The 16,470-nt window shown below is 39.1% G+C and overlaps 1 protein-coding gene across 6 annotated transcripts in view; it reads right to left on the bottom strand.

The window, feature by feature from the left end:
* Positions 1-16,256, bottom strand: part of LOC130571596 (retinoic acid receptor gamma-A-like) — a 71,993-nt gene extending 55,737 nt beyond the window's left edge. Inside the window, exons 1-3 of one of the 6 annotated variants that reach the window (XM_057362702.1) lie at positions 16,028-16,256; positions 14,874-15,648; positions 4,655-5,083 (exon numbers count right to left, since the gene is read on the bottom strand). In XM_057362702.1, coding sequence (XP_057218685.1) covers positions 4,655-4,811 — 157 coding nt within the window. In that variant the 5' untranslated portion in view covers positions 4,812-5,083; positions 14,874-15,648; positions 16,028-16,256. Of the gene's footprint in view, positions 1-4,654; positions 5,084-10,059; positions 10,211-14,873; positions 15,987-16,027 lie in introns of those variants that run through there. The other 5 variants (XM_057362706.1, XM_057362705.1, XM_057362704.1 and 2 more) reach the window with 5 other exon arrangements.
* Between the last annotated feature and the right edge of the window lie 214 nt (positions 16,257-16,470).

Here is a 16,470-nt window from a genome sequence, read left to right as displayed (position 1 = left end):
CCTGAGGTCCTCAACTCCGGGGAGGTTCCCGTAGATTATCGGTCGTTCCAGGACGTCTTCTCCAAGCTGAGGGCTACGGAGCTGCCTCCTCACCGGCCATGGGACTGCGCCATTGAGCTGCTGCCTGGGGCCACAATGCCCAAAGGAAAGATCTATTCCTTGTCCATCCCGGAGCAGAAGGCCATGGAGGAGTATATCGAGGAGGCATTACAACAAGGTTTCATCCGACCGTCTGTCTCCCCTGCCGCGTCAAGCTTCTTCTTCGTAGGGAAAAATGATGGAGGTCTTCGTCCCTGCATAGACTATCGGGTTCTCAATCGTCACACCAAGCGCTTCGCCTATCCTCTTCCCCTGATACCTGCCACCCTGGAACAGTTACACCATGCCACATTGTTCACCAAGCTGGATCTAAGAAGCGCCTACAACCTGATTCGGATTCGCCCAGGTGACGAATGGAAAACGGCCTTTGTGACTCCCAACGGTCATTACGAATATAAGGTCATGCCCTTCGGCTTGGTGAACGCCCCAGCAGTGTTCCAGAGCTTTATGAATGAGATCTTCCGGGACCTGCTGGGGAAATTCGTTATAATTTACCTCGACGATATTCTTATTTACTCCCGCTCTCGACCCGCTCACGTTACCCATGTCTCCATCGTCCTCCAACGCCTACGCCAACATAAACTATACCTGAAACTCGAGAAATGCCAGTTTCACCAATCCACCATACAATTTCTGGTTATATCATCTCTTTCAACCAAGTTAGCATGGATCAGGGGAAGGTGGAGGCGGTCCAGAACTGGTCACAACCCCATACGGTGAGGGAATTGCAGCGACATCGCCCGATTCGTCAAAGGACGCTCAGTCTGCTCCATCGCAAAGACACCACGTCGCCTGCCGGAGGGAAAACTACTCCCATTGCCCATACCCCAACGACCGTGGTCTCACCTCGCAGTGGACTTTATCACCGACCTGCCCCTGTCTGACACATTCACCTGTATCCTGGTGGCAGTGCATAGGTTCTCCAAAGCATGCAAGTTGATTCCCCTCACTCAGCTCCCCAGTGCACTAGAGACGGCTGAAGCCCTGTTTACCCATGTGTTTCGCAATTACGGGCTTCCTGAAGACGTTGTGTCAGACAGGGGTCCCCAATTCATCTCCGGGTCTGGAAGGCCTTCTTCGGAATACTGAACATCTCGGTGAGCTTGACCTCCGGATATCACCCTCAGGCGAACGGCCAGGCTGAGCGGAAGATACAGGACATCGGGAGGTACCTGAGATCATACTGCCATACTCACCAACACAGCTGGCACCGTTTCCTACCCTGGGCGGAGTACGCCCAAAACTCCCTTCGACAGACCTCAACCGGTCTCACCCCGTTTCAGTGTATCCTATGGATATCAACCTCCCCTGTTCCCCTGGTCTGGAGAACCCTCATCGGTGCCAGCTGTCGATCACTGGTTTTCGGGAGAGCGAGAGGGTCTGGGACTCAGCTCACCACCACCTCCAGCAGGCTATCCGCAGGCAGAAGCTCCATGCGGACGCCCGAAGATCCCCAAACCCCCAGTATGCTCCAGGGCAACGGGTCTGGTTGTCCACAAGGGACTTACGCCTGCGACAACCCTGCCGGAAGCTGAGTCCCAAATACATCGGACCATTCCTATCACTCGACAGATCAATCCCAGTCACCTTCCGCCTCCAGCTGCCCAAACACTACCGGATCTCCCCCTCCTTTCACGTTTCCCTTCTCAAACCCTTTATTACTCCTGTTTCTGTTTCCTCTACAGACCCTGCTGTAACAACAGATCTGCCTCCTCCTCCACCACCTCTGGACGCCGCCCAACAGATCTTCAGGGTAGAGGAGATCATGGACTCCAGGAGACGGGGAGGTCACCTCGAGTACCTAATCAACTGGGAGGGCTACGGACCTGAAGAACAATCCTGGGTACCACGGATTGACATTCTAGACCAAGCACTCCTACGAGAGTTCCACCAAACCCATCCTGAACGTCCGGGTCCTCGACTTCGAGGTCGACCCCGTCACCCTGGTAGGTCCGCTGGAGCGGACCATGGAGGAGGGGGTACTGTAACGGTTTCAGCACCACCGGCCACGCCCCCCATGTCGTCACCGCCAGCTCGCTTCACCCGTTCCCTCTCCCCGGAGTTCTGAACTCAGTTTCCCAGCATGCACCGCACATCCACCATTTTTGATTAGCTCCACACCTGCATCACATCATCAGGATTCTATTTAAGTTTGCACCTTTTTGTTCTTCCCTGTTCAGTCTTGTTGTCTTCACTGCAATTCTTTACCCCGATAAGTTACTACTTGTACCTGTTTTTGAATACTTACCTGTTTTTGGATATCCTGTTTTTGAATACTTATCTGTTTTTGGATATTCCTGTTTTGAATACTTACCTGTTTTTGGATATTCCTGTTTTTGAATACTTACCTGTTTTTGGATATTCCTGTTTTTGAATACTTACCTGTTTTTGGATATTCCTGTTTTTGAATACTTACCTGTTTTTGGATATCCTGTTTTTGAATACTTACCTGTTTTTGGATATTCCTGTTTTTGAAATAAACTCCTTTTTCTTATCTACCTCTGTGGTGTGCTCTCCGTCTACCAGAACCCTGACCCAGCTCCCACCTCGACCACTGCATCACATTGAGCTAAGGTTTTTACATTTACATTTAAGCTTCAAATATATTCACTTAATTTAATGTATGTATTAATTTGCATATGTCTGTATGCCCAACTTTTTCAGGGTATTTTACTTTATCAGTTTTTTTTTATCTGGTCTTCAAAGTAACTGTAATAACTTGAAATTATCATATTGATGACTGATATATCATACTATGGGTGTATAATATGTAAAAAACCAGCCCACCAAAACTCTTTCACCTGAAACCTAGTACAGCCAGGTGGGGTAAAGCAATGTTTAACATTTCTCATTTAAGAGCCAACAAAGGTTCACGTTCTGCTCTCTCTCTCTCTCTCCTCTCTGCCTCTCCTCTCTCTCCTCTCCTCTCTCTCTCTCTCTCTCTCTCTCTCTCTCTCTCTCTCTCTCTCTCTCTCTCTCTCTCTCTCTCTCTCTCTCTCTCTCTCTCTCTCTTTATTGGCCATACAACTTAGAATCCTAATTGTCCGAATATCTTATAGTCTCAAACTTATATATAGTTTATGTTACATTGTATTTTCATAAGTTTCATAGATTTTTAGGGCAGTTATTTGACCAATGACAGGTATTTTTGATTCAGGTACATACATGATGTATTTCTCATCAACTTGTATCAATTTCTATGTAGACAATTGTCTTATAGACAATTAGTTTACACTTTTTTTCTTGTTTTCTCTTTTCTTTTTTCCAAAAGTGCATCTTTCAAAATGTGCGTATACTCTAAAAAGTGCTGGGTTGGTTTGACCCATGCTGGGTAACTGTTGGACAAAACACACTGCTAGGTTAAATTACCCAATGCTGGTTATTTTTAACTCAATTGCTGGGTTGTCTTTACCCAACCATGAGTGCAAACAACCCAGCAGATTGGTTGAAATAATCCAGCATTGGGTCATTTTTAACCCAGTAGTGTGTTCTTTCCAATATTTACCCAGGATGGGTCAAAAACAACCCAGCACTTTTTAGAGTGTAAAGCGCTTTAGAAATAAAATTGAATCGAATTAAGTATATTCAGACTTCCAAAATTTTATGTCTGTAGTATAATTATTTCCTGTATGCATTACATACCCAGGTAACCTACACCTTTTCCAAAATGTGCAGTATATAACCAGACAGGGTGTACAATCCCAGATGTGTATGAATTATTTTCCTCAGATCAATAACATACAGATCATTGCCCTCAATTCCAATGGTGGCACATCAATAACCTCATCACTGTTTAGTGTTGAGGGCGGGTGAAGACACAGGATATTCAGTAAAGCACTGATTGTATTATCTACAACAACCATTAAACAGCCCGTCCCTCCTCATCACCGTCTTTTGACAGTTTTTTTTGGCATATTCTTCTTATTGAAATGCTCTTGCTGGAGCTTTATTTATCTCTTTCAACCCTTCTTAATTGTAAATGGACGTTTGAGATGGTTTTTAATTTGCCTGTGTGTGTCAGCAGGATTACTTTAGAAGGTGGTGACTGACATGTGGTCTGTTTCATACGGCGCATGTGCATGTCCGAACAAAGCCAACCACATTAAAAAGCAAGCCCCGAATCACATCAGCACACAGAAATGCACAAACCCAAATCACAGTTTACTGACAGAATGTGAACATTTTCAGCTCTTATTAATACCAAACAACTGAGTTATTATTGTCTTTTGCATACAATGAGATGCAAGTGGTGTTTTATTATTCCAAGCATCTTACAGGTGCCAAATAATACTTTATTATGTACTATTTAAAGCCAAACTATTCTGACAATGACTTGTGTAATACTTTCCTTCACCGATATAAAAATGTTCAAGCTTAAACCAATTTTAAAGGTTTAAAATGTAAGGAAATCGATTCTTGGATATTAAAGACAAAACCCATGTCCTACATTATTAATGATGTGTGGGCATAAGTCGTTTATATATGAGTGCAGAAGAACTGTTGTTAACATATGATGTTACGGGTACAATATGAGGCTTTAATGAAAGGTACTTACAAAGTGCTGCCATCTCTTTGGGTAGGTCTGCCCCAAATCGTCCAAATAGACGGCCATTCGCCAGAAGATCGAAGGGGGAGTTGTTTCTCATCGAATTAAAGGCAAAAGGGTAAAACCCTGTCATGTGACTCAACGGCCTCTCCCTATTGGTTGCCATTTTGACAATGATATTCTCCCAGTGTGGAATAAAGGTCCTGTTGGGTTTTGTCAAGGCGTGTCTTGTACCTCCTCTCTAAATGTAAACGTCTTTCTTGAATGCTTTTTAATCAAAAAGATTTTCTTGATGTAAGGCAAAAAGGAGCTATGAGTGACAGTCATACATCCATTGTAAACATTTGTTGTGCTTGTCGTAGCATTGATGTGAAGGGAAGATGAACCAGGCAAGTTATCCAAAACTGATGTGCTACTACTACGAAAAGCAACAGATGCCTGCAAAAGAAAATACAAGAGAAAGATAAAGATACTCAATAAATACAATAAATAGGCTGTTCCTGTAGCTTGCATTAGAAATAAACGTAGCTTATAAAAGGTCAACATTTTTGGATTTTGGACTGTAAACTGTGAACTTTGGATTGAGTTTGCAAAGAAAAAATAATATATTTCTTGCTGTTCAGACTGCAAACAACTAAACAGAGCAAAAACAGTAATTGTTGTCTGTCTAAACAAAAATGTTTCTTTTGTAATTTAAATGATATAAAAAGAGATTACAAGACATTTAGCAGAATAGGGACAAACCCAAACTTGATCATATCCAAACAGACATGAAGTCATTTGGATTTAGACAGAAATGCTGTGAAAGAAAACAAGAGCCAACAAACAGATGAAATGAAGGAGAGAAATAGAGCCTCTTGTTTGGGCATTCATTTGAACGGCATCCAAGCCATGAAGTGATTCCAGGCGATGCCATATGATTTAAATCAGAGGCGCTACTCAATAAAGCTGTCTCTGTTCTACTGCCACATGCCCAGGGTGGAGGGCATTCAGCAAACCCCTCCTTCTGCCTCCATCAGGACTTGATGGAAAGTTCCAGAACACAAATCCATAAACGGAAAGTGTTTGCTTTCCAGACTTTCAGGATTTAGTGCAATGCATTTTGCTTCTTAACTGATGTACATGACTGTAATACTTTATATTTGTAAAACACAACACTGACATTCAAACGTCTTGATGTCTTCTGCATAAACTTTCTGTTCATTTATGTAGTTATGTAGTCACCCTAACAAAAGTAATGAATTTACAGTGTAAATAATTGTAACAATAATGTTCCTCTACAGGACATATCTGTAGATAAAGGGGAACAATATGTAAAGTTTGGGGAATAAAGGGGTAAGAGTAAGGAACATTTAAAAAAATATTTATGAGGGCACTGCATGTCTATAAACATCCAAATCAAACCACTCTTGAAATACTTGATTATAGTCTCAAAAGATCAACATTGATTTTGCACATTTTACACATTAAAACTCATCATAATAACTCTAAAAGAAATTATTTGTGACCAACAATCCTAAAAATAATGAGAAAAAAATTATCCTAAAGTCAAAACTCAAAAGTCAAATTTACAGTTCACAGACAGCCTGCGTGCTTCATTCGTGCTGTTTTGCTTGGATAAAAACTGAACACATAATTTCCCCTTATTTCATGTTTGCTATAGTAATATAAGAAGAACCCGGTACTTAATTAATATCCACAGTATCTTATTTATGGGTACATTGTTACTACAAAATGTAGTGTATGTTCACGCTAAGATTGTTGTATAGCATACTGCATGTCATTCACACAGTACCACTTTATATTACAATAGTTACCTCTTAGTTTTAAAATACTTACAGTATAAATATTTTTTTCCAATTTCCTGACTTCTTTATTCCCCAAACTTTGCATATTCCCTTTACCGACATGATATGTACTGTAGATGTACTTTATTATTTCAATTAGTTACGCTGTAAATTCTGTTTTTATTTATGCGGTACATTGCTGGCCGTAATCTAAAGAGTTACCAAATACTTTAATGTTAAATTAAAGGAAAAATTGACAAACAGATGGTTATTTATTATTGTTTGTTTAGTAAGGTTTTTGCTTTTTTTATGTGAACCCATTTACTTTTATTGGTACCATCTTACCCATCAAACCTCTGAACCCAACCGACAAAAAAAATTTCACATTGAAACATTTGGTTGTTTTGTTATCACAGGGACCATAGGCAACCGTGACACAAGGTGAGGAGCACAAAGCTTACCATTCTTCCCAACTTCGAACACACAAAAACATACACACCGTTTTTCTTATGAGAACACAATCTGTCTCTCTTTCTCTTTTAATTGCAGTCTGTCGCTGTGTTCACTTGGAACAGGACCGCAGTAAACTCTTCCACATGTGGGGCCTCTGCAGAACGGCCACGTTTCATAAACCATCATCAGCCAATCCCGCTCTGATCATATACGCACACAAACACAGAACTATACTTTCTTTTTGTTTTGACTTAGAGATATGACTCATGTTCATTTATTAAACACCCATTTAAAATAGCCAAATCTCAGTTCCTGACATCATTTTCATCCATCCCTCTTTGCCCTTTGAAAACGCTCTTTCTTTGCATGTTATCATTTTCAGTAGTTTATTCAGCTCATTCAGGAGGACATTTTTCAAGATGTTTTCAGAAAGAGGGAATATATAGTTAAGATATGCACGACTGAAAGAAAGCAGAGAGGGAAAATGTTTGTAGGAACTATATGAATTAAATCACACTTGAGTGAAAAGAGTCATTTGAAATGAATTAAAGAGCGAAACAAAAGGGAGAAGTAAAGCCAGTTTTGAAACATTCCTCTCTTGTGCAGTGGTTGTTCATTAATTAGATACACATTGGACATAAGAAGAAAGAAGTCTACTGTGAATATGTGTGTGTTGAGGTCGGGGCTTGGGGGGCAGGGTGAATGAGGTCCTACAGCATATAAAATGCAGCAGTTTTCTTTTCACCAGTTAAATGAACAAAAATGAGCAACTATGCAAAAGAAGATGGCTTATATAGTTTTAAACACACACGCACGTATGTGTTGGATTTCCATGTTTTACTGTACAAACTAATCTATTCTCTAACCTTACCCCCCAAATGTAGCCATAACACAAACCTTTCTTATATCAAAAAAATGTCCCCAAAAGGTCAAAAAAAGGACTGGGGACATAAGTTTGATTTAGTTTACCAGGACCATAATATGGGAATATATACAATTTAGTAATATCGTTTAGAAATAATATATACATTTTGTCAAATTTAGCTTTGATTTCTCTTGAAAATACACGCATTCAAGGTTATTATACAAACTAAGCTTATATTTTCTCTTTACTCCTTCTATTCTTACACAAAACCCCAAACCCACCCTATCTTCTATGGACACATGTTCTCAACCTCAGAGGGGTCTGCACTCTCTCCAGTGGCCCTCCGTCATGTGTGCAGGTTTACACTGGCAACGAAAGTGCCTGTGTGCACCCTGCCTGCATGTTGCCTTTTTATAGGGCCAGCAGACTGGCAAGGCTTGCTCGGTTTGGGTAGTTTACCCTTCCACTTCTAGGTTTTCATAGCTAGCACTAACACCAAACATATGCTTTACAAACCCTTGAGCATGTCAACTTTACATTTATTCATTTAGTAGATGCTTTTATTCAAAGCGACTAACAAATGAGGGAGCGACTGAATGAAGTTACCTTCACACCTGGACAAATTCAAACCACTCTTATAGAGGGTGTGGACGTGTTGTCACTTTACCACGTGAACACCACGTGAGCACGCTGGAGCACGTGCAAATGACTGCTCAGCAAAATGACTGCTTACAATATCAGGAAACGCAATTCCGCGCAATATTTCAGTGTCCAGGAACACCTGATTCCTTTGTAAGTTGTAGGGAAGTCGTAAGGATCACCTTGGAGTCCAGTTGCTTGTAATTTCAGCAAATAATTGCATTTTAGTCCCGGTTTCTCCTCTTCTCCTCAGCCATTTTGCTGGGTGTTTTGCCACCCAGGGGAGTGTGTCCCAGGGCGTGTCCCGACATGTTCACGTAGGAAAGTGACATCAATGCATACCCTCTATTGGCAGCTCGGCCTACTGATACAGTATCTACAGGTTCCCCGCTTTCTCTACTGTAGATCAAGGGTTTGGCATGAACACAGCCATTTGTCCCAATAAGGTAATTGGAAATCATTCATCTTCAATGTCAGATTTGAGGGAACAAGAATGTTGACAGATTTTAACTGATATTCACTTGATAATGAAATGTACTATAGGGTTTATAAATTATAAACAGTCTTTAAATGGTCAAAAAGTGCCCTAATGACAGGAGGATTATACACGGATTTACATCATCATGGGAAACCGATATCTCAGGTTGGAAGCACCACCAAATCTTTATTGCGCTTTAAATCCAGTATTACCCATAGACTAAAAACAGACTGTTTCTTACACTTTTTCACACACCTGCTAAACTAACCTAGTGTTATTACACAAAACTTTGCTGACATACTTCGCTCAAAGTAATGTGCAGTAAATAATTCATTTGTTTCCTTTGATCAGCAGCCCAATGTAAAACAAATACATTCTTGTCATGGTCCAACTGCAAAATATGGACAAACTTTACACAAAATCATTGATATAATGTACCTATTGTGGACATGTTTGTTGTCAAATTGGATTTAGGTTTGTAATGCATAAATTACAATGCATGTAACATAAAAGTGGGACCACAATCCTCTGGCTTCCTATAGAGAAAGTTATGAAAGAAACTTTATTAGATATTCTTGTGGATGTTCTCTTGTTTTTATGCTTTTGTTTGTCCATTCTTTTCATTACCACATCTAAAATGAGCAGTTTCACAGTGAAACGATGTAATTATTTCTAAACCATGGTTTCACATGAGCGACGTACCTTTTTAAATACAAGCCAAAAGCCATACAAAGACATAAAGTGTCTTTTTACTGACTATAGTAATTGGTCTGAAATCCTATAAAACACTCTAACTTTGCAGGAACATTTCATTAGCTATAAAAATGGCACTTTGGACCTAATCAGACACCTACTGGGTAATAAAAGTATGGAGGAATAATGGGAGAAACTTGTGGCTAACATAACATACACTTTGCCACAGACACAAACTTCAGATGTTAAATGTCTGTGGAATATTAGGCAATGTACGACAATATTACACCATTTAACCACACTGTGTTTCACAACCTGGCACAGAATGCCATGAATTCATCAAAGGACATGTGAAAATGTTCAGCAGTCATAAAGCGCTTTCTGTGGATTTTAGCAGTGCTGCTGGGGCCCTTCCCCTCAACAGTAAGGATTTGTTCATTTGAAATAACCTGTTTGTGTACATTTGAAAGGGGACCTTCAAAAAAGTCAACCTCAGTACCTGATCACGGCCTTGTATGACGCACACACTCGCACTGCTCCAGGTTCGAGACAGCTCGCCTTTGATGTGGTTACTGAATGTGTGTTTGGCACCTCCAAGAGCCCTGCAGTTTCCCAGAGAAACGACGAACAGCCACTAAGGCGAAACACGTCTGGAAAAACATGAGCTCTGGGTGAAAATAATTGTGTCGCTGAAATATAAGCTATAAATCAAGGTGCCTTAGGGAGGTTATGAACTTCAGACTAAAAGATGTGGTGCCTTAAAACACTGACATATTAACACATATGTAAGGCGGGGATTTTCACACACACATCTACAGACTCATCAGACACAGATGGCCATCATTGTATACAAGTGTGAATGTGTCCAGATTGTTTAAATCACAATACACACAGGTGTGCGACAACAGATGTATGCTTACACACGTGCACACATAATAAATAAAATAACTTGTTTGATATCGATACTGGTGGCACGGGCTGCCATCAGTGAGGCTCATAAATGACAGGATGGGATTCCTGCAAGCAAAGATGCTCAGCTAAAATCATTCATATTTTACTATGTTTTTACAGTTAAAGAAATGATTCACTTATTTCCTCAGGCCCGAAAGATAATCTGTATTGGAATGCAATGAAAAATGAACTAAATGTCTTCTCGATTAGTTTTGTTCTATTCAAGTAGGCTAATTGAAGAACATACACTATGTATGTTTTAAGAGACGGCATGTTTACAGTGCTTTAGTTAATACAGCTACACTACTTTCTCACATCTCCACAGTCCTGAAATATATTGATCCCCAGCTGAGTCTTTAAATCGCCATTTTGCTTTTACAAAAAGAGTGACTTGGTTTGTATTATAATGAATGCCGAAACCAGTCTGAATATGAAACAATGGTGCCGTTATGTTGAACAGAACCTGCTGATTGACCCCAAGAGTTGAAAGGTTGTGGCTGAGGTCACTTCTTAGCGCCTAAAGCAGCGAGCACGGGTCAGATGTCAGCCTCTAATTGAGACTTTTTCTAGGTACTGACACACACTCTGCACATAGTGAGTAAAGTTACATGTTTGTGTAGTGTTTGTAAATTATCTGTATGTGCAGATACTATGCATACTGTAACACTGCTTTTAAACAATCGGCAGCTTTTGGCTGACATTCCAACACAGTATTTATTTCAGGTTAGGTTTCATTAGTGTACATTGTATCGAGAAAAATTGTATTGCAATATATTACCATGTATTATAATACCATATGTCGTGTCATATTTCTATTTATTTTCTTTAGCACAGTAACCACTGCCTAATTGTATTTAAAACTGCTTTGCAACAACGCAAAACTGTGAAAAACACTATTTAAAAAAATAAGTGAATTGAAAAACACCTTGCATCTGTTTTCCCAATGCCTCTTCACTATGTCAACTCAAATAATAACACTAAACAACAAAGTTGTAGGTGATTTTAAACTTCTACAACTTTTGTGGATAATATTGGAAATAGATCAACTATGTGGCAATGTACTACGCTAGCATTCACTCTTGTCAACTTAGACATTTTTTAAATATTTACTGTACATCTGCATGATATTAAATATATCTGAAAAATGGCAGGACAGTGTGTGTCTTGTTTTAATTTTCTAAGCCTGACATCTGTTTAGATTTAACTTGGCAGATTTCTCTAATAAGCTACATGTAAACTGTTTTTAAAATTCCAAATGGTTCAAATCACTTGCTTTGTTTTTCACAGCATCTCGGCCAACTATTGTATGTTTCTTTTTTTTTCACTTTTCTCATCATCCTTTTTGCAACCTGACATTTAAAATGCACTGTGAATGCCAAAGCAATTACATAATTACATAATGGCAAGCCATATGGGCAACATTCCTGCAAAGCTTGCATGAATTATGTCCTGTCCACAAATTGTACCATCTACAGTGAACTTCACTATTAAGTTACCTGTTCACTTTCCTAATTCAGGTGGTACAGGATAGTAACTTTCATTCACAAATATCAAAGACAGATAAAAGAGGGTGGTGCACATGAAGTATTTCGACACAGTATTCTCTCTCTCTCTGTTAGTCACACACAAACATAGCGCTGGAAAATACAGAAACATTGTTTAATAGCACTGATACTGTGCTAGGTGAACAAAATCAGTCGTCAGGTGAGACGCCGCTGACCTTGAAACATTGAGCTGACAGATTGATTGATGAGCTAAACGCACACGCAAACACACCCTAATTATTGTACTCAAGTACTCGGAAAGGAAAAAAACATTTTGTTTATTAACTATTTCAAGGTGTGTTTTAACCATGATGAACTACACACCGTGTTTATTTGTAAACATTAGCAGATTATCTGGAATGATAGTGATGGTGGTTTTAAGGCATGACTTTTCAAATAAATTATGATGTTTATGTTATGAAATAATGTTGTAATCTATTGAACAGATTTCACCTTCAAACCTGTAGAAAAAACATGTCTACAGACAAATACAAATAAACAAGCAAAGTCATGTTTTCAAAAAATAACTTCACCACAGTAAGTATACTTCAATTCGGCTATTGTTGTAAAATCATTATATGGGATTAAAACATATGTTCATTCCTCTCGCCCTCTCTTTGGAGACATACTTGCATTATAGATAGCAAGCCTCAAAACTCAAACTTAAACAAACAACTCAAACAAATTTGACAAAATATTACAGTATTGCTCTGGAGAGACAGACCAAAGCAATTAGATTAACTTTATGAAAAAATTAAAAGGGTGTGAAAGGAAGAAATCTCATGTGGGTTTCAAATGACGGATATTATAAATAACGGTGATTGTTTTTAAATATATATATATATATTCCAAATCTTTTGCACAACACACAATAAGTTGTAAACATGCTTTTCATGCAACTTCTATACAACCAAAGAATTCACTAAATACCTAGCAATATTTTTTTGCATCTTATTTGTACGTTTTTGTATGTATAATTTGTAAATTCGCTTTGCTTTTCTGTGCTTAAAATATCCTGTGACGTAATAATTATAATACATTTACATTTACGCATTTGGCAGATGCTTTTATCCAAAGTGAATTACATTGCATTATAAAATACATTTGTTTCTAAGTATGTGCAATCCCTGGGAACATACCCATGACCTAGGCGTTACTAACGCCATGCTCTAACCGCTGAGCCACAGGAAAGCTAATAGTGTAAAAGTATAATAATCATGTAAAATACTAAAAGACTTAACTTCCACTTTTTCCTCATTTTAGTATAGTAGTACATGTAATTAACTTATTTTGACAAACCTTTGATTTTGAGCGGGATATTAATCACTCAATAAGACAAACTCAATTCCGTATAAATAAAACAGCAGACTGTGGGCACTGTGGTTTACAGTAGCGAAAAGTTTTGTTGAATTGTTTTTTCCAGGGCCAAATATTCACATATCTGGAGAGTCCCTTGGAAAACCGCAACGAGTTTGTGTTAGCGAAGCTAATTCTGACAAAGTCTAGTAATACCAAATGTAAAGATGAAAATCATGACAGTGTTTGTACAACATGCTCTTTTATGTATTTCTTTAAATGCTGAGTGGCAGATGTCAAGACTGTGTTTATTTTTCATGATTCATCATTATGATCATAGCATCGGTTTCTGGGTACCTAAAGCACCAGGTTCCTATAACCTGTACATTAGGGGAGTCGTTCTTTGTTGACCTCCTTGTACAAACACACAACATGTTTCCTGTAAGGAAGCATCAAGCGATCCTCATGCATCACTCACAACATTCAAATCAGCTCGTTTAAATGTTCCCATTGAATTTGGATAATTGCCCTGCTGTTTAAGGTGTTTACCTGGCCTGAGGAGCATACAGAACGTCTGATCTGTCAAATTTGTGTGATAACAAATGTATTTATTCAAAATGTGAAGTAGCCTTCAAGATGACTGTTACGGACACATTTGCTGCCAAATGCTTTGAAGATGGTACAGGAATGAATATTAAGCATATTTTCTTTTAACTATGCATAAGAATCTGATTTTGCAGACGAGGGTGTATCCTGCACGACCGCATAACTCTGCGAATCACAGCATGGCATTATATTGTTTTTTTTCATTTGGAAGGCCTGTGTGTAGTTAGGTAAGTCTTTGAGAAAATTAAAACAGAGATAAAAGATCTTGCTTTAGTCTTATTCAGGACACTTAGAAATTTGGTCTGTGATACACTCTTTAAAAATCAAATATAGCTATTCCAAAGCAAAGTGGCCAATAAATTAGATCTTTTCAGTATCATGTTTCTATGTAACACAAACCTCAGAATTCATGTAAACAAAGGTTTGAGTATCGGTGAAGTTCTGATTAATTCTGAGCATTAGACTGAACTTGTTATCATCAATGTCTCAGTGAGAAGAACCCGATGATCTTGATAAGGAGTTTTCTTTTGACGGCTGCCCAGCTCACCTCATTGAGGTGTCTCTTGCAGTTCAGTGATACTTAGCAGCTAATACTGGAGGAGGATTAACAAAACTGAGCCAAAACAGTGAGCGAATGATGTCACTCTGCCGTATCTCTTTGCTTTCACTTAAATGTCACATGTTTTGGTTTAGGTGAAGGTTTTTAAATATGCATGCAAAAGTGTATGTACATGATCTACCTACACAAAAGACCACAGTCCAAGTATGTTTAATATGTTTCCACACACATATATTCTTGCTCTGACATGTCTCTCTCATTCTTATGAGCACGGCACTACATTAGGAACAAAGCTGTAAAAAGTCCTCTCAGTATTTCAACATCATCTGTGAAAAAAATGACCAAGATTAAACATACCTGTTGTGATGATTCTGGTGGTCAAATGGAGGGACAGAGTTGAACCAAACAGACGAGTTAAGCTCAGTTGACTTCAGATGTTTCTCTCTCTTTCTGAATAAAGAAGCCTGTTGAATTCTGCGTTTCTCATTCGCTCACCCCCACACTCAGTCTACCTCCTCATTCGCTCTGCCGTTTATGCCCTCCCTCTTTCAATCAGACTTTCTCTGCCATGCAGAGTTCTTAAAACCTGCTCTCATGAATACAGTAACGTTCTGCCTTATTTTACTAGTTTTCAATTTTACTCTCTCTGTTTTCCTCTCAGAAATCATTATGCTCTTTGATTAAAAAATGCAGCTCCTGTCAAGTGACACACGTATACACAGTACATCAAATATACAGGGCTTTTTTTAGAAGCTGCGGAATGCCTGTAGAGATGGAAAATCAGTTCCAGAAAGCTTAAGTTTCCCTCTTTCTGCCCCCTCCGATGCCATCTGCCTCTATACTTCTGCTCTTATAGCATCTCTTCAGCCCCCCTTCATCACCTCCCACCTTCTTTAAGGTATCAGTTTCTACATCCTATTATCCTTCTCTTTCTCTTCTCTCAATTGCTTTTCAAACTGCTTGCTCTTCTTTTCTCTTCTCTTTTCTTTCTATCCCCACTCATACCATCGTACTTGTTTCTTCATTTGGTTTTATCTTCTTTTCCGTGACTTTTTCTAAGTCAACAATGATATATGCCCCCCCCCAAAAAAAGTTTAATGCCACTTCCTGTGTCACAGACAAGCAATGAATGCTATTACACACACATGTACAAACACACACATACACAGACAAAACAAATCTTATCATTACTCATCAGTCATACAACATATCCCCTTGCATAGAGCTCTGTGGGAATATCATGATCAATGTGTGGTTTTAAGTGACTGTTTCTGGATGATGAACTCTATAAACAGTGTAGTCCAAAAGTTGACTGCTCTGAGATTAGATTTTGGAGTTCTCTTTGTTGCCATGTTTTTTTCCAGACACTGAACCTCTGTAGATGCATGTCTATACATGATAATACAATGTAACAACCGATATGACAAGTTTCATATACCAGTTGGGGAAAGAATGTATTTAGTTAAGGAATAGTTCACCCAAAAATGAAAATGTGTTGTTCATTTACTCACCCTTAGGTCATCCAAGATTTAGGTGACATTTTCTTTTTAGCAGATCAATAAAGATCATTTTTATCAGAAAGTGCCGTTCTCTGTGATTCCTAGAATGCTAGTTGTAGAGTGCCGGTATTGTGCAGCAAACATATTGAAAACAAAAGTAATCCCTGCGGCTCCTGGTAGAGATGGGACGTTTGACACTAAGGCTTCGAAGCCTGTTTTACTCTATTGAAGCAGACTGGTTCGAAACTGTGTCGAGGCTTGTATCAAATGTATGTGATCACGTGACCGATGACGTTTGAGGCTTCATACGTCACAATTAAACACCTGGGGCCTCATTTATAAAACTGTGCGTAGGATCCTTACTAAAAGTGAATTTACGCCAGAATGCTGAAAAGGGCGTACGCAAACAAAAATTGAGATTTATAAAACCTTGCGTACGCACACCTGCACGCAAT

This window comes from Triplophysa rosa, linkage group LG20, assembly GCF_024868665.1.
Source record: "Triplophysa rosa linkage group LG20, Trosa_1v2, whole genome shotgun sequence".
NCBI classification, from domain to species: domain Eukaryota; kingdom Metazoa; phylum Chordata; class Actinopteri; order Cypriniformes; family Nemacheilidae; genus Triplophysa; species Triplophysa rosa.
This window is presented reverse-complemented; position numbering and strand designations above follow the sequence as displayed.